The sequence below is a fragment of the Sus scrofa genome, chromosome 5, assembly GCF_054392235.1.
Source record: "Sus scrofa isolate SSC_HxYL_T2T_F1_AM1 chromosome 5, Sscrofa_HxYL_maternal_Yorkshire_Landrace_v2.0, whole genome shotgun sequence".
NCBI lineage: Eukaryota > Metazoa > Chordata > Mammalia > Artiodactyla > Suidae > Sus > Sus scrofa.
Genome location: NC_139387.1, coordinates 94,793,859 through 94,821,249, shown reverse-complemented (window position 1 = coordinate 94,821,249; position 27,391 = coordinate 94,793,859). Strand labels below are relative to the sequence as shown.

The following is a 27,391-nucleotide window of genomic DNA, read 5'->3' as shown; positions in this document are numbered from 1 at the left end:
GCTTTTGAACAGCACGGTTGTGGAAAGAGTAATCTGGTGTCAGTGTACACAGTAGGCACTCAAACGTGCTGTGTGAGTGCAGTCTGGCAAGACACCTTAGGCAAGTCCTTCGGTGGAGACGGAGGCACCAGGAGCTAGAAGTCCAGGGGGAACGCTCTTGAAATGGCACGTGAGATACGCAAACCCCTCCCTGCCTAAACGTGGTTGGAAAAATAAGGAAGCTTACTGGCTCCCCCTTGGAAAGACACAGGAAGCACAAGCATCAGGACAGGGTTGTCCAGCAGATCTGTAATCCTGAAGGCCCAGATTCCTTCCCTCCCTCTGCCGTGTCATCCAGCTTCGGTGGTACCCCAAGGCCAGCTCCCCCCCCCCCGCCCCCCCGTGTGGCTGGCTGGCGACAGCCAGAGGGGTGCTCTGCCTCCTCCCTCAGGTCAAGCAGGAGGGAGACAAAGCTTGGCTGTCATGGCTCTCAGGAGAGAAAGCATTTTCTTTATTCTTTTCTCTTTTTCTCTTTTTTTCTTTTCTTTTTTTTTTTTGTCTTTTTAAGGCTGCACCCATGGCATATGGAGGTTCCCAGGCTAAGGGACCGATCGGAACAGCAGCTGCCAGCCTACCCCACAGCCACAGCCATAGCAATGCGGCATCCAAGCCGTGTCTGCCACCTATACCGCAGCTCATGGCAACACTGGATCCTTAACCCACTGAGCCAGGCCAGGGATCGAACCCGAGTCCTCATGGATGCTAGTCAGATTCATTTCCACTGAGTTATGATAGGTGCTCCGAGAGAAAGCATTTTCTTGAAGCCTCCCATAAAATTCTGTCTCACTGGCAACCTCTGCTGTCTCTTGGACTAATCACCCAGGAAAGGGAACAGGACACCTTCGAGATGAACCAGGCCTGCTCCTGCAGCTGCCCCTGCACCAAGCCTGCACCTTGTGTGTTTCCTCTAGCTCTTATTTGGTTTTGTTTTTTGGTATAATTTCTCAGTGTTTACATTAAATAAATTAAGACATTCAGCCCACATGATCCCCCAAGTGTAAAACGGTCCTGCAATGCATGCGACAATTAGAAGGTTTAATGAAGAGAGAATAATTCAGTGGCCTGACTTAGAAATGAGACACAGGTAATGACAAGTAGCTTCTTTGGAATGGTTTAGGTGATGTATGGAATTTTATGCACATGGCATGTCGTGACAATAAGAGCCCCCAAATCACACGCCCCTGTGTTCCTCTCCCAAACTGGCTTCGGCTTGACTTGTGACTTGCTTTGGCCAACAGGACTTTAGCAAATGTGGCACAGTGGATGCTTGTGGTTTGTTTGGGGTTTGCTCTCTGGCTGCCCTGAGGCGGCAGGTGAAGAAGCCCAGGTGAGCTCACCGGCCAGAAATCGGGATCCTCTAACTCTTGCTGCTCCTCAGTGGGAAAGAGAGACAAAGTATGTGAGTCAATCCTAGTTCCTAAAGGCATTTTCTACAGTGTTAACATTCACTGATGAAATATTTTAGAAATGTAATTAACTACAGTTAGGATAGCCTTTCTCAGAGTTCCCACTGTGGCTCAGTGGGTTAACTAGTGTCCATGAGGATGCAGGTTCAATCCCTGGCCTTGCTCAGTGGGTTAAGGATCCAGCGTTGCCGGGAGCTGTGGTGTAGGTTGCAGACACGGCTTGGATCCTGCGTTGCTGTGGCTGTGGTGTAGGCTGGCAGCTGTAGCTCCGATTCGACCCCTAGTCTGGGAACTTCCATATGCTGCGGGTGTGGTCCTAAAAAAAAAAAGACCCCCCTCCAAAAAAAAAAAAAAAAGTCATGACACACCATAAAACTCTTAGAAAAACAGAAGACTCTATTGTGAAATACACGCTCGACCCATGTTAGGCTGTGCCTGGGCAAGTGGGCAAGCATGTGCGTCCTTTTCTTGACCAGCCGCAGTGGTTAGAGCCATGGCTGCAGACTCCTGCCTGTGGAGTGCCTTGCTCCTGTTTGCACTGGTGTGTGCAAAGGCATAGCCTTAGGAAGCCAGGAAGTCACATGACTCACCCTTCATCCCGGCAATTCCACTTAAGCCTTTCCGGGAGCTTCTTTATCTTCTTTGGCGGGGAGGGAACAGATTGGGTAACATCCTAGGGCCCCATCTGCCCTTTGTCATCAGGGCCTTGTTGGCATGATTACCCCCGGGGAGGGGCTGCCTGACCTCTGCACACCAGACCCCCAACCAGTGAAATGAGGGGCCTCCTCAAGGCAGGGTTATTATGAGAATGTGAATAGCTTCCTAACACATAGGAAGGCAGTGGTAACACGAACCCCCCACTCCAGTTCAAGCATCTGAATTCTTTTTTTGATATCTGTAGTGACATTTGATAAATATGAAATGCACATTTTGATAAGAGCCACTCCAATAGCAATCTTTATATTCATTCCTTCACTCCTTTATGCAAACATCTCCTATTGACCAATTGACCAATTTTTTTTTTTTTTTCTCATTTTAGGGCTGAACCCGCAGCATATGGAAATTCCCAGGCTAGGAGTCAAATCAGCTGCAACTACTGGCCTACACCACAGCCACAGCAACACAGCCACGTCTGCCACCTACACCACCGTTCATGGCAACACAGGATCCTTAACCCACTAAGCAAGGCCAGGGATCAAACCCACATCCTCATGGATACTAGTCGGGCTTGTTCCTGCTGAGCCACAACCGGAACTCCCTTGATTATTCTTCACTAGGGTTCAATTAATAAAGAAAGAAAGGCTTCCAAATTATGACCTGAAAAGGATATTTTATGAAGACACAGTAAGGAACATTTGTCACATCTTGGCATGGGTCGGTCAGTCAAAGTTAACTAGTGGAGAGCTTGTCAAGCAAAAAAAACAAACAAAAAAAAACCCCAAAAAGATCGACGAAAGTACAATGTTTTTGGAAAATAATGCCGTCTAGATTTGAGTTCATCTGATGTTAAGAATTAAAGAACCTGGAGTTCCTGTCGTGGCTCGGTGGCTGACGAATCTGACTAGGAACCATGAGGTTGCAGGTTCGATCCCTGGCCTTACTCAGTGGGTTAAGGATCTGGCGTTGCTGTGGCTCAGGCGTAGGCCAGTAGCTATAGCTCCGATTGGACCCCTGGCCTGGGAACCTCCATGTGCTGCGGGAGCGGCCCTCAAAAGGCAAAAAGGCAAAAAGACAGAAAAAAAAAAAAAAAGAATTAAAGAACCATGCAGTGGTGGTTACTCTTCTCACTCTTAAGAGTGAGTGGCCTTTTGATATGGTGAAGAAACAAGAAAACGCCTATCGTCTGAAAACACCAGGGGTGTCTCTAACCAGCTCAACAAGAACCCGAGACTAGATTTAGTAAATGTAATACTGTCACCAGCCTAACTAGAGCAGGTATTAGAGGACCTGGACTATAGAATAGATTGATCCACAAGAAAGTCCTCAGGTCTCTTCTTCAGCAAGATACTGCTTGCTTGCTGTGAAACTAAGTACCATCACATCTGCTAATCCACGGCGGAACGCATTAAAGATCCTCGGACTCTGGGATTTTGGGGGACTTCTTGTGCAGAAATTCCAGTGAAAATGCTGTTGGAGAGACAGGTCTTGATTCTGGAATATGCTCCATTCTGTATTTCTCAATATATGGTGCAGCCACTTCCCAAACCTGAGATGCAAGCACAAAACAAAGTGATGACAGCTTGGTTTGCACAAGCCATTAAACATCGGCTTCATCTGAAGTCGCATTATCTCTGCCTGACTAGATACAGAGCAGCTGTTTGTGTGGTTTTTTTTTTTTTTTTTTCTTCTGTTTTTATAAGAAGCCATTTGACACATGACCTGTGTCAACTGGTCTTTGGTTGCTTTTCAAAACACCTTTTAAAACACAAAGTCCAAAACTTTTCTAAAGTTAGCATGAAGGGTTTCAGCTGCTTACTCTTCTAAAGCCAAACGAGCCAGGGAACAAACCAAACCTCAGGAATTCAGTGTGGAAAGAATTAAGGAAAGTTGCCCAGGGGCGGGCCTGTGTGTTTTCTAAGGCAAGTCCTCAACGATAAGAGGATTTCCTCTGGCTCCGTTCTTTGGACCTTTGCTACTCAGAGCGTGGCCTCTGGACCAGCAGCATCAGCGTCCCCCTGGGACGAGCCAGGATGTCAGCCCCACGGCAGGCCCAGCGACTCCGCATCTGCCTTTTAGCAAGATCCCCAGAGATTCACGTGCACTTGACCGTTGGGGCAGCACTGCTTCTCACCCTTGCTTAGTGTTTCCCTCCACCCCCCAACCTATTCTCTTTCCAGCACAACATCTTCTCACATGAAGGCCCAGTTTTTGATGTATAGCTGCTGCTTTTCTGATTGCTGCTGACAGTGGAAGGAGCATTCCCTATTTTTTTGGTATTACCTTCGAAAACATATTCTTTCAAAAGCGAACCTTCTGGAAAAGATATCTGTACCCTTATGTTCATTGCAGTGTTATCTGCAATGGCCAAGACGCAGAAACAATGTCAGTGTCCATCAGTGGCTAGATGGATAAAGAAATTGTGAGATACACACACACACATATATATATGCAGTGGAATATTAGTCAGCCATAAAAAAGAAGGGACTCTTGCCATTTGCAACAACACGGTTGGACCTTGAGGGCACCATGTTAAGTGAAGTACGTCAGGCAGAGGAAGACAAATATCTCAGACGTGGAATCATAGGCACAGAGAACAGATTGGTGGTTGCCTGAGGCAAAGGGTGAGGGGAGTGAGTGAAGAAGGAGGTGAAGGTAGTCAGAGGGTGCAAACTTCCACTTGTAAAATAAATAAATCCCGGCGCTGCAATGCGTCGCTGGGTGACGATGTTAATAATACTGCATATTGTAGATTTGGGAAGTTGCTAAGAGAATAGATCTCAAAAGTTCTTAGCGCAAGAAAAAAAGCATAACTCAGCATGGCAATGGATATTCACTAGACTAACTGGGGTGACCCTTTCACAGCATATAAATATCAAATCATTAGGTTGTACACCTGAAGCTAATGTAATGATCTATGTCAATCATGTTTCAATTTCAAAAAAGGCTGATCTCTCACACCCCTCTCTCCTAGCACCAAAGTTGGCAGCAAGCAAGGGCTTTCCCCTCAAGGGTGCAGGGAACACTTAGGATGACAGGGGTGAGAGTCAAAAGAAAAAAAAAATCATGCCCCAAGAACAGAGCAGCGCTTTCAGGGGAGATCAAGCAAGTCTAGGGAGCATGATACCTACACATTACTACAAAAGGCTTAAAGCACTTTAATTTTTTTTTTTTTTTTTTGGTCTTTTTAGGGCTGCTCCCTTGGCATATGAAGGTTCTCAGGCTAAGGGTTTGAATCCGAGCTGTAGCTGCCAGTCTACACCACAGCCACAGCAACGTGGGATCCAACCACGTCTGCGACCTACACCACAGCTCATGGCAACACTGGATCCTTAACCCACTAAGCGAGGCCAGGGATCGAACCTGCGTGCTCCCTCGTGGAAACTAGTTGGGTTTGTTACCACTGAGTCACACCAGGACCTCCTCGAAAATATATTTTAAAAATGAGTCCACATGCTCGCCATCTGCCCCTACTAGGAGAGTCCATTGTCAGTGCAGCCAGAGGAAAGAGGCGGTGAAGAGAAGAAACCATATCTCGCCCCTGGTGGTGGGCAGGACATACCAGTGCACTGGACACACCCCAGAGCCCTTTGAATAAGAACCTGGGGATGTGTTTTCTCTTCAGGCCCACTCAGTCATTAGACCAGGTGCTGGTGGTGGTGACAGTATTACAGAAAGAGAAAGTACTTTTGAATAAAAGAGCATCTTTTTGGCGGGGAGGAAAGTGGAATTCATCTTATTTTCCCCCCATGAAAACTTGCCCCCAAATTCCATTTAGAATTCATTTCAGCTTCTGATCCTTCGATGGCCAATGTTTGGGTGCAACACGGGACACTCAGGAGCTTATCAAATAGCTTCTTGGGAAAAGCCAGGAACCAAAAGAAGAAGGCAATCTCTCCCCCCTCCCCATGCCCTCTCTGCTTCCCCACGACAACCTCACACTAAGAAAGAAGCCAAGGAGCCAGCTTACCTTCTGCTCTAGGAGCAGCCTGTGTGCCGCCTCGATGTCTGGGGCCATGAAGCGGTCTTTAATCCAGGGCCTACAGAGAAAGCGCATCAAACCATCAGCCAACGTTAACCGCTGCCCGAGTTCACAGGTTTGAAAGGGCGTCACTTTGCAGGGACCTGTTTGACTTTACCTGACGACAGAGCGCACCAGGTCATAGACCTTCTCCAGGGGAGTGGTGGTTTTCAAGGGGCGCAGAAACTCTATGCCCTGGCAGGCGGCAAGAAGCTCGATGGCCAGCACTGAAACAAGGAGGGAGGCGGGTGGCTGGTTACAGTCTGACTTCAGGCTCCAGGAGCACAGACCCCTCGCGAGCTGATGGCCATCGCCTGCCAACTAACAGGTGGTTGGTTCTCAGGCCATTGGCGGAATGAAACTGCCCTGGTATTTGGTTACCATTTCAAATCTGCCTTTCTAACCCCTTGGCTGCATCTTTAATGGTAAGAAGGGGAGGCTCTCAGATAAATGTCTCCGCTTTCCCCTTCCGATCAAGAAGGATGACCTGCTTCCTAGTTCCACCTTTGTGTAAATTTCAATTTGTTTTCAGTCTTGCTGTTCCCTAGGTCCTGAAATACTACTACCTGGCGCAGTAAAGGATTGAAGGAGCCAGTGAATGTGCAGAAGAGTCTTTGGTTACCCTGAGACTAACTCTCTGATGTCTGCTTCAGACCTTCAAAGGCTCCCAAATCCACCAAAACTGAAATTCTAGAATTTGATATCTTGCCAGCTTTATGTTTCTTAATAAGACAATCTTGCCACTGTCTTTTCCTAGCTACAAACTCTTATGGTATGTATCATACCTTGCAACCACTTCTGAGTAATGAAATCTACAAATCTCTATATTTGATACAGTTTAATGAAATTTTTTTTTTTACAGAAATATAATTCAAAAGTAAAGCACTTTGGATGCCATTATTTGCCAAGAAAATACTTTAGAAGCTTAAAGTTGAGCAGGCCGCTCAAAGCAGTTAACTGAAAGGAAGTATTAAAAACATTCGACTTCTAGGAGTTCCCCTGTTGTGCAGTAGGGTAAAGATCTGACATTGTCCTTGCAGTGGCTTGGATCGCTGCTGTGATGCAAGTTCAATCCTTGGCCCAGGCACTTCCACGGCCAAAACAAACAAACAAACAAACAAAAAAACCAAACAGCAAAACAAAAAAAGAACAACCCCCCCCCAATTTGTCTTTTTATCCTAAAATTTAGGAAGCATGTTACAAACTGCTGAGTACAGCCAGGTCACAAGGAGAAAAGATAAAGCTACTGAATCTATTCTGGACCCGGAAGAAACGTCACACCTTCTAGGCCAGTCCCCTCCCTTTACACGTAAGGAACTGGGAACTTGGCAAAGTCAAACATCTCATTAACTAAGTGCTTACACTTCTTTCGTGGAGCCGGAACTCGGGATCAGAACTGGGCGATGGTTCCCACTTCCTCCCCTACCCATGTGGCACAAACCCGGCCTCTTGGTTGGAGAACGTGAGCAGGGGAAGTGGCAGATTTTGCTCCTGCATATAACAGGCAGCTTCTTGGGTGAGTTTGCAAGATAAACGTGCAACACGTCAGGAAACCCTTAGGTCGCCACCTCCGCAGCGTTTTGTGGAAGGCTCTTGGTTGCTATCCACAACCATCACTTCTCCCTCGTGCCATCATTTGGGATTTAAAAACCATGTACTTCATTGTTACAAATGCAAAGGGTGCCATGTGCCTCGATTTACCTGGATTTTTATGATTCTCATTTATTTCGAAATAAGCTGATGTTCAGTGGCCGAATAACCACCTTCCCCCAGGCATGAAATACACTTAAAATATCCTAAGAGGCATGGAAATACCTTCAGGTTTCACATGAATGTTTTCTTCACCTCAACAGAGTATGATTCATATGAACTGAAACCATCCTGAACAAATGAGTATCAGCTCCACTTCAAAATATTGTAGGAATGTTCTCCAGGTTTTAAAAATGGATGCTATTCGTTTTATTGACATCTGAGGCTAATTTATACCTGTGTTCCTTTCACTAAGAACAGACTGTGGAGTTCCCGTCGTGGCTCAGCGGTAATGGACCCAACTGGTATCCATGAGGACTTGAGTTCAATCCCTGGCCTCGCTCAGTGAGTTAAGGATCCGGCGTTGCCGTGAGCTGTGGTGCCAGCGTTGTTGTGGCTGCAGTGTAAGCTGACAGCTGCAGCTCTGATTCGACTCTTGGTCTGGGAACTTCCATGTGCCCAAGATGCAGCCCTAAAAAGACAGAAAAAAAAAAAAAAAAAAAAAAAAAAGAACAGACTGCTTTTCCTGACCTAGCATCCTCGTCCCTCTCCCCTCCCACCCCCTGGGCCTTGAGATGTCTGTGCTTATTTCTTGGGCTTCAGATCTCTGATGCCCTGAGCTTCTTAAGCTGGGGAGCTCCCTGGTGGCTCAGTGGGTTAAGGATCCAGCATTGTCACTGCTGTGGTACGGGTTCGATCCCTGGCCTGGGGAACTTACAAATACGGGGAAAAAAAAAAAAAAAAAGCTGCCCCTTTGATAAGGTTTCCGTCCTTCCTCCAGGGGCTGTTACATTTCAGGTGCTCTTTTCCCCTGAATGCAAAGTGCCTGTCCCTGGTTTTCTCTCCTGACCTCCTGCAGGGGTCAGCTGCCTCCTCACAGAGCACCACCCTTCATCCATCGCAGCTCTGCCCCCCTCTTCTTTTTTGCTTTTTTTTTTTTTTGTCTTTCTGTCTTTTCTAGGGCTGCTCCCGAGATATATGGAGGTTCCCAGGCTAGGGATAGAATTGGAGCTGTAGCCGCAGGCCTACACCACAGCCACAGCAGCACGGGATCCAATGCGGGATCCTTAACCCACTGAGCAAGGCCAGGGATCGAACCCACAACCTCATGGTTCCTAGTCGGATTCGTTAACCACTGCACCACAACGGGAACTCCCCGGTTCTTTCCCGAAGGTGGGCATCTGTGCTTGGATGTCTTGTATCTTCACCCCCAACACATCCCAGAGCTACTGAGTTTGTGCACGCCCTCCCCTTCCTTACAAAACTCATACTGCTCCGCTCCCCCCAGGTAGATGGCCCTATCTGTTGTTTAAGCCATAATCTTAAATACTCCTTGGAAATGCCTTTTCTCTTCCCTCTGACTAGGTCAGGTGCAGCGACAGCCTCCTGGAACGCTCTGCTTTAGTCCAGATTTTGTTCGGTGCTACCAAGAGTTGCCCCATTGCTGCTCAATGTTCTTCTCTCTGGTTAGACACTAATTTCCAAGAGGGCAGAGAGAAAGAACATTTTATTCCACTGTTTCATCCACTGTGCTCACGTGATGCATGTCTTTCCACCCCAACCAGGCCGGACAGAGAAGGAGAGAGTGAAAGGGAAGGGGTTCAAGGTTTCTTTTTGAGATGATGAAATGTTCGAAAGTTGATTGCAGCACGGACTCCCAACTCGGAGTGTATTCACAACGCTTCCAAACCCGACGTCCCTGCACCATCTCAGTGGGTTGAATTGTATGGTATATGAATTCTATCTCAACAGAGCAGTTTCCCAAAAAAGAATACTCCCCTCTTTCACATTTATCTTACAAGATGGCTATTCTTTTGTCAGCCAGCTGCCTCCCTTAAGTTGCAAACATTTAGCAGAGAACAAAGCCTCGAAAAGGCCATTTCTCTTTAAAACATAATCAAGCGCTGATTAAGGAGGCAGGAGCAGGTGGGGCCAACTTGGCTCCACCTACGAACTGTCTTTGCCGAAAAGCTTGGCTCTAAATCTCCTCCGGCGAAGGTCCGAGGCAGGGAAACAGTGGGCGAGAGAAGTTAAAAGCACCACCCCACAGAAGCTAACAGGTAAGACCGGAGTGTCAGTCTCTGTCAGAACACTGACCTGTTTTTAAGTAGACGGTTGCAAATGAAAAGAGGCTTAAAATGTGGGTCATGAATCCTGACTTGATTCCTTCCTGAGTCCAAACCCACTGTAAAGACCTCGAGATACCTGGGAAATGTGCAGCATTTACTTGCTAATACCGAGACTCCTTGATGGTTTTTGTTGGATGTGATAATGGCCTCGTGGTGGATACAAAAGTGTTTATATTTAAGAAAGGAGGCAGAACGAAAACACGGTGGCAGGGATTTGCTGGGAAATAATTGGAGAACAGTCAAAAAAAATGAAGCAAATGTATTGTGTTGAATCATAATGAGATGCATCTTTGGGTTGATGGTACTCATCCCTCCACTTCTGAATATGTTTGAAAATTTTCATGAAACAAACAAAAAAGCCAGCTGATGAGCTGCGTGGCCAGCAGGTGAGGTTCTTAACCTTCAGCGGGCATCAGCGTCACCTGCTGGGCTCATTAAACGCAGATTATTTCTGCTGGTTTTCCTAGCGTGTCTGAGTCCCCAGGTGATGCCGATGCTGCCGGTGGGGACCCCCCTCTGAGGACCACTGGCCTGCAGTGTATCAGCGGAGCCTGCAGCCCAGGCTGGCCTTACCTTGCTCCACGTGCTCGACGACCCTGAGCGCCTTCCTGGCTGCCCATCCTCCCATGGAGACGTGATCCTCCGTAGCAGCGCTGGTGGAGAGAGAGTCCACGGACGAGGGGTGGCACAGAGCCTTGTTCTCAGAAACTGCAAGAGGCCAGAGAAGGGAAGCACGTTCCTAAGAGGAAAACTGCCAAAATGACACCGGCTCCCAGAGGGCCCCTGGGCACGGGGTACCCTCTCGAGGCATGTCTGGCCATTAGCCACGCAGCACACAGTCTAGCGTTACTTTGGGAAGAGGAAGGTGTTTCTGTTTGTTTTTTGCTTTCCCCACATGAGAAGGACACTAAAACCATAGTGAGTTCTGAGCTAAGACCGAGATGGGAACGCTGAGAGCCACGGTGAAAACACTGGAAGCATTTAGCCTGCCAGGGAGACTAGGGGGAAAGGGGTGATGGGCCCGCCCCAGATACTGCAGAACAATTTGGTTATGTCACCAGAGGAGGCGGGATCAGAATCAGGCGTGACATTTGAGGATGGAGGCTGGCCCCACACACCTTGAGCAAGGACACTGACAGGTCAGACGGGTCAGCGATGACTCCGAGGATGTTTAGGGGAGGCGGGGGGAATCCTAGAGCTGGCTGAGATTGGGGTCTCTCCAGCATTATTGCACAAATGAATCACTCCATCTCGTGAAAGTGCAAAGGCTGAGTTTCCGGCGGGGGGCCTGAACCTCTGCTGTTTTAACAAATTGCCAGGGGATGGCTATATTTGTGGCCAGAGGACCAAGGACCTTAAATACGCAGATTACAGAGTTCTTTCTCCCCAGCTTCAGAAGCCAGGAAAGGTCAAACTCGAGGAGTTTTTTCCTCTCTTTTGTTGATCTCGGTGTGAAGTTTCAGTTCGTTTCGATGCGCTAAGGGAGCCTGAGGTCACCTAGTATAAATTATGGCGACTCACTCGACCTGGTTTGCTCAGAACTTCTAGGCTTCAGTACTGCAAGTTCTGGGCCCCTAAACCTGCTGGATGGGTCACCTGGTTTGGTGGGGCTTTTTCCGAAAGGTAACTTACAAGTGGCCCCCAAAAGAAAACCATCAGTTTGACTCTGCTGAAACCAAGCTAAGCAACTTTGCCAGGCAGCTGGGGCAGCTAAGCACAGTCAAACCAGGCTGCCTGAGAGTCCCCCATGTCCTCTGAAAATTCCATTCCCCCCACCCCATGTTATTGGGAGAAGATGCTGCCCTTTAGAGGACTATTTTAGTTAGAAAGCAGGTGAGCAAATAGAAGATGCTGGACAGAAGATACGCTCAGGGGCGCTTTGCTGGCTGTGTTGAGACTTAGTGTGAGACCCATCTGAGGAAGGGGTGAAGAGTAACAGTAATAGCAGCTGGTATTTGTTTAGTGCCCATGGCGTGCCCAGCGAGGTTCTAAGGCTTTTCCTGCCTTCATTCACGTAATCCTCAAAACGGCCAGAGCCTATGATCTTGCTGAACCACCTTGATATCTTGCCTCTTGGGGAGGTTTGCTAGAAGAAGCTACCAGAGGCTCAGTTCAATGTGAATTGCAGATATAAAACAAATAATTTTTAGTACCAAATAATGTGCCAAATGATTCACATGTAACTGGGGATCCTGCACGGCTATTAATTTTGGTAGCCACAGTTTAGGATTAAAGGAGTCACCAACATGAGATCCTCGTTAAGTGAAGTGAGAGCGCAGATGTGGGAGCCAAAATGCCTGGGTCCGAACCCTGCTTAGCTTCTTCCTAGCTGTGCAGCATTGGGTAGGTCCCTGAACTTCTCGGATCTTTCAGTATTTACCTGCGAAACGGAGGACATAATAGTACCTGCCTCTTGGTATTGTTTGACAAAGGAATAAATGTAAGCGAAGCCCTTCACACTTCCTTTGTGCCCGGCCCTGTTGCAAAGTGACTTCTCTTTCCCTTAGAGCCTCGAGTCAGAAATCCGCTACCTTACAGCTGAAATTTCATAGAGGACATCCCGCTGCTGATAAGGATTTTTGCAGGTTGTAACCACATCCTGATGTTTTTAGGGACTGGCCTGTCTCATGGGATGCATGTTCACTTTAATCGTTTGGGTCAGTTCAGGTTTCACAGCAGCTATAAACATCTTTGCCTTTTTCCTCCTTCTTCTTTTTGTCTTTTTGCCTTTTCTAGGGCTGCTCCCGCGGCATATGGATGTTCCCAGGCTAGGGGTCCAATCGGAGCTGTAGCCACCGGCCTATACCACAGCCACAGCAACTCAGGATCTGAGCTGCGTCTGTGACCTACACCACAGCTCATGGCAACGCTGCATCCTTAACCCACGGAGCGAGGCCAGGGATCGAACCTGCAACCTCATGGTTCCTAGTCGGATCCGTTAACCACTGAGCCACGATGGGAACTGCCTGTCTTTTGCCTTCTGATAGTCTTTAAATTGAGTTCTGGGGAAAATCTACAAAGATGAAGTTCCCGGGTGATGACTTACTGTTTTCTACCGAGCGATTGTAGAAACCCCCTTATTCACAACTTCGTCAGTGTATCGTTATGTTTCAGGATAATGCTGCTGAGGCTTTATTTTGCATGCTTTTCTCTAAACCTGCTGCATGTGTATTGAGAGAGGTCAGATGCACATGGGGGTGGTGACAGAGTTAGGTCTCATTCAAAGACAAAATGTGATACTTTCAGGCAAAGTGGAAAGGTCCTTAGACAGGCTTGCGTTCTGAGCAAAGGGCAGAGCTCTTACCAAGGGCTGCGGCTGTGCAGTGGGCGATCATGAATCCGGAGTTGAGACCCCCTTCAGCCACCAGGAAGGCAGGCAGCTCGCTGAGGGAGGGGTTACAGAGCCTTTCAATTCGTCGTTCACTGATGGCAGCAAGCTCGTGGATGCCAATGGCCAGATAGTCCAGGGCCTGAAAGAGCATCGCAATTCTGTCGGCCTAGAGGAACTGGGAGTAGGTTTTCAGGGTCAGGAGCAGTTTTCTAAAAAGCTTACTTTGGCTGGATATTCACCATGGAAGTTTCCTCCAGAAATAGTCTCTCCCCTGCTGGCAAAGACCATCTTTCAAAATAGGTTAAGGCTTTTACAAAACACTTGCTGATTCCATCAAGTATCCCAACGCTCTCCCCAGTGGCTCATTTTTCACACCGAGGCTGCAGCCCATGTACTGATGGAGAGTGGAGGGTAGCGAGAGACTTTCCACAAGCAGGTGTTGACACAAAGGGACATGAAAGCAAAAAAAGCCACAAAACCCTTAAAGGTGATCAGGTCCATGCAAGGGAAGGGGGGGGCAAGAAACAGGAGGCCGGAAATGACAGTTTCTCTTGGGATTGGAGATGCTCAAGCCCCCTGGCGGTGCTCCTCTGGAGGTTAGTACCTGCCTCCAAACGTCTGGAAGCTGAAACTAAGAACAGAGACCTGGACACCAGTTTAAAAGCACATCCCCCTTCTTCAGTGGGCATGGCGAGCGGGTGCTCCCTAGGAGAACCTGCCGAATGGAAGCCGCTGCTGATGAGCAACCACCAAACGGTCTGGAACAATCAATCCCGGGAAACCTTTGAAACACTCCACTCAGTGACCCTGGGCCAGCGTTCCCAGCAAGCGGAGGCCAAGAGGTCGCTGCAGCCGCATTTAAGTCAGCGTCAGCTTTGGACTCCCTGAACACGAGGTCTCCCGGGGATCATCTTTCCAGTCCGTAAAGCATTTCCCTTCAACCAACAAGCACCCTCACAAAGGCCCCCACAGACTTTCCAAAGAGCTAACTTTCGCTTATTGGACTAAATAATATTCACTACCTGTTCACTAGGAACTTGACTCTGTGTGAGAAACGCTCTGACTTGCCAAGCGTTAGAGATGCATGTGTGGCTTTAACTCAGTCAAGCTTGGGGCTCCCCTTTTCTGTGTCTATAACTGTGAGCCTTTTAGGCCCATAACTGAGCCCCCACCCTTCCCTGTGGACCCCACCCCAGGCACAGGCCTTCTGTTTAGTGTGCCAGGGTGTCTCCAGCCCCAGGAAGGGTCACACAAATGCCATCGTCTGGGCTCTCCGTCGTCACCCTTGCAACAGAGGTTTTCATGCTTCCATCAGCAACCCCAGCAGGGGGTTTTCGGGCAAATAGCTTCATGAAACCCTTCAGCCGGTGCTGAAAGCAGCCCGTTTAATTTCATCAGTTAGTTTTGGAGGCACGGCCGGTTAGACTCTGAACCTGAGGCTAGGTTCACAGACCTGGGTCGGTCACTTCACCAGCTCAGATCTAGAAACAAGCCATCTAGCCCCAGAGCCCAGGGATGAAATGGAGCGACAGAGAGGCCACCCAGAACGATCCCTTCGGCAGGGCTTCAAAGTACCAGCTAGAATTCGATATTATAACTTAGGAAATAGTGAAAAGATACAGGGTTATCCGTGGCACTGTTAATTTCTGTGGTAATGATGTGCTTTACAAATGCGATCGTGTCATTCGCCACACCGTGGACCTGGAAGGCAAGAGCAAACAAGTCACTATGTGTATGACTCTTGATAAGAGTGCCAGTCGCATAGTCTGATATTCTTATTGAAATAGCAAGGACGGAGTTCCCGTCGTGGCACAGTGGTTAACGAATCTGACTAGGAACCATGAGGGTTGTGGGTTCGATCCCTGGCCTCCCTCAGTGGGTTAAGGATCCAGCGTTGCTGTGGCTGTGGTGTAGGCCGGTGGCTTCAGCTCCGATTAGATCCCTAGCCTGGGAACCTCCATATGCCGCAGGAGCAGCCCAAGACATGGCAAAAAGACAAACAACAACAACAAAACATAGCAAGGACATTTAAATTGAGATTTACTTTTACTGTGGAGCTAACTTGGCAAGTCTTTCCCCATAGATGTTTTCGATCTGGCTGAGTTAGAACCAAACCTACTGAGTACAAAGCAATGAAGGTATTCAGCCCAGGGAGGACTCTTCATTATACTATAGACTGGAACTTGGCACAACCTGAAATGTTGTTTCACTCTTGAAATGCATGGTAGTTCCTCATTCAACGAATTGCACGTGCAAATGAGTTGTGAAATCTGCAATACAGGCTGCCTCACGGCCAAGTCAGGTCATCTGCGTTTTACATTTGAAGGGAAGCCTCACAGATTCATAGATCATGGTTTATGTCTGCCTGTGAAATGCTGACAAGCATGGACAGGGCCTTGGGCTGTGACTGGGTTTTCTCGGGCACATCCCTGGCAGCCTGGTTCTGGTTCTAGGTCACAAGGAGAACCAATAAAACGCCATTAGCTGGTTAGGGTACTGCTATTACTGAGAAGTTTTTCAAGTTAGGCTTGTTTAATTTTTTCTTTTTTTTTTCGTCTCTGTCTCTTTTGAGGGCCACACCTTCAGCATATGGAGGTTCCCAGGCTAGGGGTTGAATCGGAGCTACAGCTGCTGGCCTACACCACAGCCACGGCAACATCAGATCTGAGCTGCGTCTCCGACCTACCCCACAGCTCACGGCAACACTGGATCCTTAACCCACTGAGCGAGGCCAGGGATCGAACCCACGACCTCATGGTTCCTAGTCGGATTCATTTCTGCTGCGCCACGATGGGAACTCCTGGGGTTGTTGAAATTTGGTTTGGAGCAAAACAGCAAGCTGTCTTTTGGATTCCTGTACAAGGGGGTTGCACAGGGCAATTCCAAGAGAAATAGGCAGCTCCCCATATAGAAGCGAAGCTATAAAAATCAGATAAGTGGAGGTGTGACATACACACTTTTTAATAGAAGCAGGAAAGAACCTGGGATTGACATTGACCGTGACATGCTGTCCTAACACCTTCCCTCCCCCCCTCCCCCCGCCCCCCTGGACTGGGCGAAAGAATAGAAACGTGCTCATTTTGGTTACCTGAGGACAGCAGCGCAGGGTGTAGGCGTCCTGAACCCGATCGCAGAACCTGTGACTTTCTGTGAAAGAGGTAGAGGGGGAGGTCGGGGGTCATGTGAGCGATTCTCTCAGCAAAACTCAAAACCATGAGCTCACTCACACAAGCAGGCCCAGACCTGCTATCTCGGACGGGTGGTGATCCGAGTCCAAGAGGGACCGAAAGCGAAAGGCGACTTCGACTTGCCCACGGTGAGGGCGGACCGCGTGGATGTCTAGGGTGGATAACGGAGGAACAGCCTGAGCAATTCGTGTCGGAGAATAACCACCTACCTCCGCGCGCGCGGACCGGCCCCTGTGCTGCCACGGCCCCTCAGAAGCCCAGGGGTCCTTGACCTCCACGCAGGATCAGAAGCTCAACCCCAAAAGCAAGAGGGTCCTTGTGGACTTGATTCTTGCGGCTTTAATGGTCTGAGTGCAAGCTGTGCATTGAGCCCCCTGGGCATTGAGCGCAAGACCCTGAGCCTCCCCTAAAAGGATTTAGGCTCACGATGGGAGGGAATTCAATAGGGACTTCATTCTACAAAGTCCTTTTTAGATGGTTTTTCTACGCTCCTCCAAATGAGAGTAGAGTCTTTCAAAGTCGCTTTCTAGCTAAGCCATTGCTTTTATCATTTTTCTCTCCTGTTTTGCTAATGGTGACCAAGCCTAGTCTTGCTCTGGTTCCCAAATCCTAAGAGATTCCCAAGACAACATGCAGCGGACAGGAGTCCGAGCTGGTGATCTGGGGCAGGCCGCTTAACATTCTGGGTCAGCATCTGTCTGGGAAACGTGCTTATTTCAAGGACCCCGTGTGGCGTAACGGGGATGAAGCGGCCACAGTACTTGGAACACACAGGCGCTTGAATGTTCTGCTTCCCTCGCCTCCATCCCCGCCCTTCCTGTGTCCAAAGACCTTGACCCACGGCCCCCTCCCGCTGCCCCCAGCTTTGTCTGAATGAACAGCAAACAAACGTAAGAACCAGGCTGACCGGTATCGAAGGCTTTGGTGGTGCCCTTCAACACCTCCAGGGTCAAGGCCGCCACGATGTCAGCCTGCCGAGCAATAGCACTGGCTCTTTCCACAGCTTCGCAGCCCAGAGAGGTGATCATCTGGGTCCCGTTGATGAGCGCCAGGCCCTTTGGAGAAGGGGAGAGAGGTTTCCCAAGGTTTGTTGTAACAGGCATGTGTGCAAGTTGACTCTGTATCTTTTGCTTTCGTAAGAGGCGAGTTAGCTCCTCAGCTGAATGACGTCGATTCATGGTTTCTAAAGGGCAGGGCAGTAACTCAAGGATCGAATGCCCTCAAAGGTGACATCATTGGTATCAGTCTGACAAATGGAGTAGCTGGTAAGTTTCTCCACCCTCAAGACATCTGTGGAGCTTCAGTATAGGCTGCATATAATATATCTTTAGTTCTTAAATATGCTGCATTTCTTCTTCAACTTCTCATCCCTGTAGACAAGACTCCTTGAAAAATTCCTGGTCCAAGACTCTTGGATTAGAGCATCTCTTAGGGATCCTTAAGATCCCGACTTGAAGTTTAAGTTCTCCTAAGAAAACCCTTAGGAGTTCCCATTGTGGCTCAGTGGGTTAAGGACCTGACTAGTATCCATGAGGATGCAGGTTTGATCCTGGCCTCGGTCAGTGAGTTAAGGATCTGGCATTGAGGCAGCTTGGATCTGGTGGTGGTGTGGCATAGGCTGGCAGCTGCAGCTCCAATTCAATTTCTAGCCCAGGAACGTCCGGATGCCACAGGTGTGGCCATTAAAACAATAATAAATAAAGATAACCCTTAAGCATTCGTGGCATGAAGAATCTTTTTTTTTTCTTTTGTCTTTTTAAGGCCGCACCCATGGCATGTGGAGGTTCCCAGGGTAGGGGTCGGATCAGAGCTGTAGCTGCTGGTCTATGTCACAGCCTCGGCAATGTGGGATCCAAGCTTAATGTAGGTCTGCAACCTACAGTTCACGGCAATGCCCGATCCTTAACCCACTGAACAAGGCCAGGGATTGAACCTGCATCCTTCTGGATGCCAGTCAGATTCATTTCCACTGAGCCACGACCAGAACTCTGCAAATCTTTTAACTGCTTATGGCAGAGCCCTTTCTTCAGTGACCAACTGACAGCAACTTTGGAAACTGTTTATTCTGAGAAACCAGTGAGACTAAAAAGAGGGCATAAAGGCTCGTTAGGATGGACACATTTTCGCCGAGTCTCCTTACCTCTTTTGGTTTCAAAACAATTGGTTTCAATCCATGAGCTGCCAGGACCTATAGAAGGATTTCAAAGGTAAAATTGGGTATCAGATGAAAGGCCCGAGTATTTCTGATTTCATGCGAAATCCAAGAGAAGGTTTTAAGCCCCAAGGTCTGTCTTGTAAAAGATTAAACTGATATGAATTGGCTCCGTTCACCTTCGCTATTCATTCTCTGATTCTGATCGTTTCGGCTGCGAGCAGACTTAGCTTTCAAACAATTTCTGTATCTAAATCAGGGGCTCATGTCTACAGAATCAACCCTGAATGTTAGTTTCTAGGTACTTTGGGTTCATTTTCCACTTCAGTGGTTCACCTTTTTTACGACTGCTTCCTGAACCCATCTGCACACCTGTGTGCAGGTGCACTAAGGATGGGCTCGACCCTGTCCACACTCCCCAGCCTCCAGCTGCACCTGAAAAATCCTCCACCCTCGTCCTACTTATCGCAACACTGACGGACCTCAGAGGAGGGCTTCTTACTTGTATGGCCGATGTGTGACTACCAATGAAGAGGGCCTTAGGGGCCTCAGAGATGGACCCAAATCCTGAGGGGAAATGGGCAGAATAATTTTCCCTGAAATGAAAGACGTGAAAGCAGTCGCTAGGTTATGGATCCTCTAGGCAAGAAGGCAGAGGCGGCACCATTGACTCTGTCAATTTCACAAGCTTATTAGACCCTCGATCACATGCTGGATTCTGTTCCGGGTGTGGGGCTGGGGCTGAGAGCAGGAAAAATGGAGAGTGACAAGCTCAAGGGCAATTACAGTCCGAGTATGTTACATGCTCCAGGAGGCAGGTTGGGGGTCCGGTTTGGTGGAAAATCATCACAGAAGATGCGGAGAGAGCACAGAGGAGGGGAGAAGGGACTTGGCGGAGGGTGGGAGTGCGGGGAAAAGGACCAGAAGAGCAGAGAAGGCCATTTCCCAGAGGACGTATCAGAAGAACAGGAGTGAGTGAGGAAGAGAAGAATGGCCATGGCTGGTCCCTCTGCCCAGGACCTGGCACACTCTGGCTGCAGGGGAACCTCTAGCGTCTGTGATGCTCAGCCATGGTGGGGAAGGACGGGGCAGGGGGTGGGGGGGGGGAACACGACAAGGAAGACTCTTGGAAGCCCCTTCAATTCTAGACGTTATTCTAAGGACAATGGGAAGATAACAGGTTTTGAGCAGGACGTGCTCAGATTGGCTGTGTGAAGGTGCCTGGGGGAGCCTGTACCTAAACAAATAATCGAGGTCAGTCTATGCGTAGCAGGAAGATGATCTGGAACCCAGACCCCCGGATGGACTATCCATTCCCTTAACTTCTTCCTCCTTGGTCCTCTGCTCCATCAGTTACTACTTGGGGACCTCCCAGCAAGAGATCAGAGATGACACTTCAAATAATTCTTTGGGCTACTCGGATGCCTTTGTAGATGAATGAAGAAAACATTAAATCTTTGTCAAAACCAAGCTTTTCTGATTGGCTACCATGGGGAGAGCTTGTGGGGGAAAGGCCATAAGTAAGTGCTAAGACCCACAGCCCTGCACCTGTTAGACCGGCAACTAAGCCAACCTGGAACAGTGTGGGACCTCCTGGATAGGCACTGGAAGTGCTTTCAGCGCAGAATAAATCCCTGCAGTTAACACTGGCTGCTCTACCTTTTCTGGGGGGTGGGGTGGCTTTTTGTCTTTTCAGGGCCACACCTGCAGCATATGGAGGTTCCCAGGCTAGGGGTCGAATCGGAGCTGTAGCTGCTGCCTACACCACAGCCACAGCAATGCCAGATCCGAGCCATATCTGCAACCCACACCACAGCTCACGACAACGCCGGATCCTTAACCCACCGAGTGAGGCCAGGGATCGAACCCGAAACTTCATGGTCCCTAGTCGGATTTGTTTCTGCTGCACCACGATGGGAACGCCTGCTCTACCTTTTTACCAAGGTGATTACCAAGTTCAGAAGGCTGACAGTTGCGTGTGGAAGCGGAGAGCCTTGCCTAGTTTGACACTTCGTGCTGTGCTAGGCTGGGCTCCTGACTCTGTCCACACTTCTAAGCCGAAGTTGTCACAGGCACAGAAAAGGGATAACAGTGGCTTCCTCACTGCGCTGCCGTGGGGATTAAGTGATAGAAAGCAGGCGGGGACAGCGGTGCCCACTGTAGGGGAGTTAGCGCAGGTGGAAGCTGGTATCAAGTCTTACATATTTCGCGTCGGCCCAGCCACTCTTCGGAGACCACATCTTCCCTTCCCCGATGAGACCGAGTGCCAGGTGAGAGAGCGGGGCAAGGTCTCCGCTGGCACCAACAGTTCCTTTCTCTGGAACATAGGGCAGGCAGGAGGCTGGGAAAGAAGTAGGCACCCGTTACATCAAGAGTACTTCATGCTGCCATCCTCCCTTTGCCCCTGAGACCAACCTACCCCCAAAGGATCTCGTATCATGCATGGCACAGACACCTGGGGAAAGATAATGCCTCAAACACATCTAGGGCTTAGGGGACCTGGTGGAGCTGCTTTAGAAAGAAAGAGGAGAGGAGGAGAAAGAAGGTAGGCAGGAGGGAGGGGAAGAAGGGGGATCCTTTTTCATGGCCATACCTGTGCCATCTGGACGTTCCCGGGGCAGGGACTGAATCGGAGCCACGGGAGCCTACACTGCCACTGTGCCAGGCTGGGGACTGAATCTGCACCTCCACAGTGACCTGAGCCATTGCAGTGGGATTCTTAACCCAGTCCACCATGGCAGGAATTCCAGGCCTTATAGATTTTAACCAGGACACACTAAGATATGCTGTGTGAAGGGGTTGGGAGAACACTGTGCATAAAGAATTGAGATCAGGCTGCACGGAAGAACGGGTTTCTGCAGCCCATACCCCCATAATCACTGTCTCTCCCCTTAACTTCCTCCTTCTCATTGGTCTTCTGCCCTTTTGTTTACTCTTACTGTGCATGTTCTAATCTGACCTGGCCATTTCTAGAAATTCCAGCAATGTATCTTAAAGATGTGCTCATTGCCACCTTATTTCTAAAAACAAAATGGAGTTCCCGTCATGTCTCCGTGGTTAACGAACCTGACTAGCATCCATGAGGATGCGGGTTCGATCCCTGGCCTCGCTCAGTGGGTTAGGGATCTGGCGTTGCCATGAACTGTGGTGTAGGTTACAGTCACAGCTTGGATCCCGAATTGTTGTGGTTCTGGCATAGGCCGGCCAATGCAGCTCCAACTGAACCCCTAGCCTGGGAACCTCCATATGCCGTGGGCGTGGCCCTAAAAAGACAAAAAGGGAAACAAAAATGTTAAAACTCATCTAAAAAGGAAATTAAGGTAGTTCCCATTGTGGCTCAGCAGGTTAAGAACGCAGCTAGTATCCATGAGGATATGGGTTCAATCCCTGGCCTCCCTCAGTGGGTTAAGGATCCAGCGTTGCTGTCAGCTGTGGCGTAGGTTGCAAATGTGCCTTGGATCCAGGGTTGCCGTGGCTGTGGCGTGGGCAGGCAGCTGCAGCTCTGATTTGACCCCTAGCCTGGTGTGACCTTAAAAAGCAAAAAATATAATTTAAAAAAACCGCAGAAAATTAAGAGACTTCCATAGGATTAAACGGTGTGCAAGGCCACTAAAAGCGACTGGAGAATGTTTGAAAACGTGTCAATGTTCACACTAGAAAACGAATACGAATTGTTCTAGAAAGATAAGCTGTGTCCAGGTGTTACAGGAATTCTCTGGGTAGGTAGAGTCATGAGCGACTTAGCTCTTCCGTTCGGCCCAATTCCTAGTTACCCGGTCAGCCAACTCCCCAGCCCTTGTACAGGGATGTGCACTGTTTTGGAGGGAGTTCCCACTAAGTTACTCAAGAAAGAGGCTCCATTTCCAAGGTAAACCCAGACTACCGATGGCAGTCGTTTTCCCACTGCTAAGTCATGTTAGTAGGTGAAGCAGTGCCTTCCATAGGTCGGCTTCCAGGTCACAGCTCACCCTGGGGAATTTTCAGAACTCCAGGACCCTGAGGTGCCCTGAGCTCACCCGTAAAGCATAGGTGAGTTCATGGCTGAGGTTATACAGTCTTTAGGCTTCGAGTGGGGCAGACCAGGTGGGAGTAGAAATTGGAATTGAATCACTGCTAGTCTGTCCAGCACAGCCTTGTGTATTTCAGATGGTTCATTCAAGTTGCTATTCACTGATGGGCGTATCCTATTTATAGGTCATTTGGGCCCACGGCACAGAAGATCTGGCATATGTTTTGCTCTATGTGTCTCTTCAGTCCTGCTTCTCTCCCTGCTCTTTTCCCCCAAAGAGTCCCCAAGCTTGCATTGACCTAGAATGTTTATCTGGGGGAAGGGACAGGGGTCTCCCAAACATGTCAAATCTTGTCTCCATATTGGAATTTTCCTGCCCCAAGAGGGAAGCTCCAAAGAGTTGAACTGCCTCTTATCTTGACACCGAACAGCTTCCGGATCACAAGCTAGTCTTTAATCTCCGTATTTCTGTTCTACCTTTCTAAGAGGCTGAAGTACATTTACGTCTGGCTATCCCTCCACCAGGGGAACATGAAGATTTCAGATTCCTAGGAACCAATCAGAGCTACTGAATCGGTCTTGGGGACAGATATCCGGGAATCATTATGGTTCCCAGATGATTTGAAGCCACTTCTGTAGTGACATTCCAATACTACTGAACCCAAGGTTCTCTCCAGCGCGCACTTATGGGCAGACTTAAGGGGCTTATCTAGTCTTAAAGATGCCAAATGCCAAGTGAAGGGTGACAGAGAACGGGGTCAACGTCCACAGGAGTCTTTGCCCCACACCCACCTTCCACCCCCGTCTAGCTCTCCTTCCTTCTTGCCAGGCCCATTTCCCACTCATCTCTGTTATCTGAGGTCGTCTTGTCTCATCAATGCCTCCCCACCCATTCCCGTCCAGCCTCCATGGAGGCTCCGTTGGGGGGTCTGCTGCATTACCATTAAATACTTCGATAACTTGTTTGAGAGTCTCCAGGGAAATGCCACTGTATCCTTTGGCTAAGACATTGATCCTTAAAGCCAAGAGCATCCGGCATCTCTCAGGGATTAGCGGTTTCCCAACGCCTGCAGGACAGAATTGATGTTTTTGCCAAGAGAAACAAAAATCTTTTCCTCCCCCGACCCCCAGTCGCCATCATCTCAATTTCTCTCCACTTCTTTGCTCGGCTAGTTGCACTGCTCTTCCTCCTGGTCGCCTTCCTTCTTCCAGTCTCATCTTTCAGACAAGCATGAGACTCCAGGGTGGGCTTCTCGGATCCCCTTCTTGGAACACTTCAGTGAGCCCCCGCCCTCCCCAGCACCCTTAGAGTAGCATCCAGACTCCTCAGCACAAGCTCCCTCGCCGTCTGTTGAGAGCCGATTCTTCCCCATCTCGCCTTGTCCCAACCAACTCATCACCTGAGTTCCAGCCTTATTTTCGTCCCCTGAACATACCACTCTCTTAGCAGGATGACATTCATGCTCCCACCCCAGCCCTGCCCTTCCACCTGGCCCATTCCTTTTTCTGAGATTCAATGAAAAGTTAGTCTCATCTAATGCGTTCTGCTTCCCTCCCCATCAGCCGAATTGGCACCTAATCCTTGCGACGCTCTAGCCGTTCGTGGCTGAAACAAGAGGCCTGACACTGTCCTGCATAGTCATCCTTTGGTATCCGCAGGGTATTGGTTTCAGGACCGCCACGTCCCGTGGATACCAGAGTCCCTGCATGTTCAAGTCCCTTATGTAAAGCAATGTAGTACAGCCTCCCCGCCGCATCCCCGGGGTCCATATCTCTGGATTCAACCAGCACCCAAGGTGGTTGACTCCATGATGCGGAACCCATAGAGGACCAAGGGTACGTCATCAAATCAAACAAGATCCAGGAGGCGCTGAACGTTTGGAATGAGTTACCTGAAGAATGTGAGCGCACCAGGTTGACCTGGAGCTCCCTGAAAGAGAAAAAGGGAAAAAAAAAAATCTCTCTTAGAAACCTCCCAGTGAAAAGGTCCCCTCAGCTGGGAAAATGAAGGGAAAATTGTTACATCTTTGGAAGGACCAAAGGAGGCATGATAGTGCAATGGAAGACCCCACGCAAACCTGCATTTTCTGTATCAGCTCATGTGAGTTAACCAGAGCCTCAACCCTCCTTCTCTGTAAACTGGAGCAAATGTGAATTTTTTCCCTTGTTGAACGCAATCTCAAAAATGAGAATAGATGGCACGTGCGCGTGCATGTGTGTGTGTGTGTGTGGTGGGGAAAAATCAGACTTACTCTAGTTTACTGACAGGAATTACGGTTCTGGCAAATTTTCCAAAACCTGTAGTAATGCCATAAACAACTAGAATAAAAAAGCAGACATTGTACAATTAGACACGGGCCACGTTTTTTCAGTCTGTAAAAGACACTGCATGACACAGAGAGAAAAAGATACCGGTTTTTTCTTTCACGATGCTGTCTATGACTTCCCTGGATTTTTGCACCTTCTTTTCAGCAGTGGGGGTGAGCTAGGAAAACAAGCTTGCTGAAGCCTTCTTCCACGCGCGTGCCGTGAGCAAGGTCAGGGGACATCCTTCCCCTCCCTCCAGCTTACCTTGATTTTGTAGTGTCCCTTTCCCAGGCTGACCAGGTCCTCTGTGGTCAGGCTGTCCCCATCTAAGGCGATGTACTAGGCAAAAGAAGCAGGTCTTTGCACGTTTGAACAGCTTCGTCGCTCAAGCAAGAGAGCGGGGAAGCCTCCAGCAGAATCTAGTTTTGACACCTCAGAGATGTTTACCGTGGCTATGGAATTAATTGCTCGTTAAAAAGACAACCTGCTGAAGAGGAGGCTGAAGAAGGAACGTTTGAAATGGAAAAGCGGGAGGCTTTTCCCTACTCCGCAGAACCAGATAAAGCCCTGTCCTCAGGGCTGCTGGTGGCTCATAAATTTTGCCAGCCCTCCCCTCTTCTTAAATGAGGGGGACTTAATTTTCTTAAGACAAAGGATGTGGTTGGCAGCCTACCTTTTCGGGTTCCCGGTATTTGCTGTAACTGTCGCCAGGTCAAGGAGAATACCTGCTAGTGGTGAAAAGCCCCAGCCCCCCATCACTGGCGGGATGAGTTACCCCAGGGCAGAGCAGCGAGACTGTGGGAAAGGATACAGGTAAACGCCTTCTGGTTGCGATGGAATGAAGTCTGGAGACATGGCATCCCCTTCTATAACTGAAACGAGAGTGCGGGAGAGACCTCTTAGGACCACAAGAGAGCCACGTTCGGTGTCACTGGTTAACCCCAACGAGCTCTTCTTTCTCGAGCCTCTGAATTCTAGAGAAACAGCTGCTTCACCACGACTTCAGATGCTTTCCCATTTACAAAGGAGGAGCGCAAAAGGCTGAGATGTAGGTGGCAGACACGCATGAAAGGGTTTAAATGAAAGTTCAAGATCCAGCCCTAAAATCCATCCTCGTCACCGGCTTTATTTTGTTTTTAAAATTTAATATTTTTAATATTTAATGAAAAATTTTTGAATATTTAATAGATTTTTTTTTTTTTTGGTCTTTCTAGGGCCACACCCACAGCATATGGAGGCTCCCAGGCTAGGGGTCAAATGGGAGCTGCAGCTGCTGGCGGATGCCACAGCCACAGCCATAGGAACGCTGGATCCCAGCCGCCTCTGCCACCTACACCACAGCTCACGACATCACCGGATCCTTAACCCACTGAGTGAGGCCAGGGATCGAACCCACATACTCATGTATACCAGCCGGGTTCATTCCACGGAGCCACATCAGAAACTCCAGATTTAATATTTAATAATATCAATATTTAATATTGTTTAAGTTTTGTTAAACAAAATCGATCTAATTTTGTTTTAAATCTCTGCCCCTGGCCTCCAGTCCGGTGAGCTGCTTTTGCAGGGCAAAGAGATTTTTCAGAGTGATTCGCTGACGGCAGCCTTGAGTTCGAATTTAGTCTTTGCTGCTGGGACGTCTCCCTTGTAAGAACCCACCCTTCCCGGCAGGGGCTCGCGCGAATATAAGGCGCACAGCCAGGGCGCGTCTCCCCCGGGGCGGGGAGGACAAGGGACCGTCCCTCCCAGGGATGCTGGGCCTCGGGATGCGCACCGCTCCCCTCGGGCCGCTCACCCACTTCCACGAACTCATTGTCCTCCAGGGCCACCTCCAGCAGGTCCTCGTGGTCCAGCAGGCCCAGGCCCTTGCAGCGGCGCACGAGGAAGCGCACATCGTCCACCGAGGCGAAGCCACCGTTGTCGGGCTTGTTCCTGATGTAGCGCCGCACGGCCTCGCGGCCCAGCCAGCCCACCGTGAGCTGCGCGTCCCCGCAGGGCACGGCCAGCCACTCCCCGCGCACGTGCACCGTGTACCTGGGCATGGCTGCGACGCGGCGACCCTCGCTGGCGGCGGAGAGTTTTATCCGAGCGGGACCGGCCCCCGAGGTGCGGCTGCCGGGAAGAGCTCGGATGGACGGTCACACCCTGCCCGCTCCTGCCTTTACTCCTGTGCGCCTTGGACAAATATTTACCGAGGGCCCTGCGGCGTCCCTTGGAATTTATGCAGCCGAGCTGTGGGGGGAGCGCGGGATGCAGGCTGGGACGCCTGCCGTCCAGGTTTGCGGCCACCAAGGCCTGGGACCTGCCCCACCGCCCACCCCCGTGCTAGTGCCTCTGCTCAGGGCCCTGATGTCACCCTCTCCTGTCACCCTCTCCTGTTCTCTGCCCGCCTTTAAGGGCACC

The 27,391-nt window shown here is 49.4% G+C and overlaps 1 protein-coding gene and 1 long non-coding RNA gene across 7 annotated transcripts in view; one reads left to right on the top strand and one right to left on the bottom strand.

The window, feature by feature from the left end:
• Positions 1–1,060: 1,060 nt before the first annotated feature.
• HAL (histidine ammonia-lyase) lies at positions 1,061–27,391 on the bottom strand. Of its 4 annotated transcripts, none has more exons than XM_084957570.1 (21): positions 26,784–27,391; positions 25,800–25,860; positions 25,662–25,689; positions 25,253–25,327; positions 25,094–25,166; positions 24,934–25,000; positions 24,574–24,611; positions 23,623–23,748; positions 20,874–21,013; positions 18,661–18,708; positions 17,428–17,575; positions 16,576–16,671; positions 16,421–16,479; positions 14,953–15,033; positions 13,555–13,620; positions 13,306–13,471; positions 10,575–10,709; positions 6,242–6,350; positions 6,073–6,142; positions 3,480–3,651; positions 1,061–1,412 (listed from the first exon to the last, which is right to left on the bottom strand). In XM_084957570.1, exons 1-20 carry the CDS (start codon positions 27,028–27,030, stop codon positions 3,511–3,513), a joined length of 1,974 nt encoding a protein of 657 aa, XP_084813696.1. In that variant the 5' UTR covers positions 27,031–27,391; the 3' UTR covers positions 1,061–1,412; positions 3,480–3,510. The 4 variants fall into 4 exon arrangements, with proteins under 4 accessions (XP_084813696.1, XP_084813699.1, XP_084813698.1 ...); XM_084957573.1 differs by having other exon boundaries at positions 1,061–1,409; XM_084957572.1 differs by having other exon boundaries at positions 1,061–1,406.
• Positions 9,824–27,391, top strand: part of LOC110260790 (uncharacterized) — a 183,519-nt gene continuing 165,951 nt past the window's right edge. For all 3 annotated transcript variants that reach the window (XR_002344245.2, XR_014804381.1, XR_014804380.1), the window contains exon 1: positions 9,824–9,932. This is a non-coding gene — a long non-coding RNA (uncharacterized LOC110260790). The remainder of the gene's footprint in view (positions 9,933–27,391) is intronic.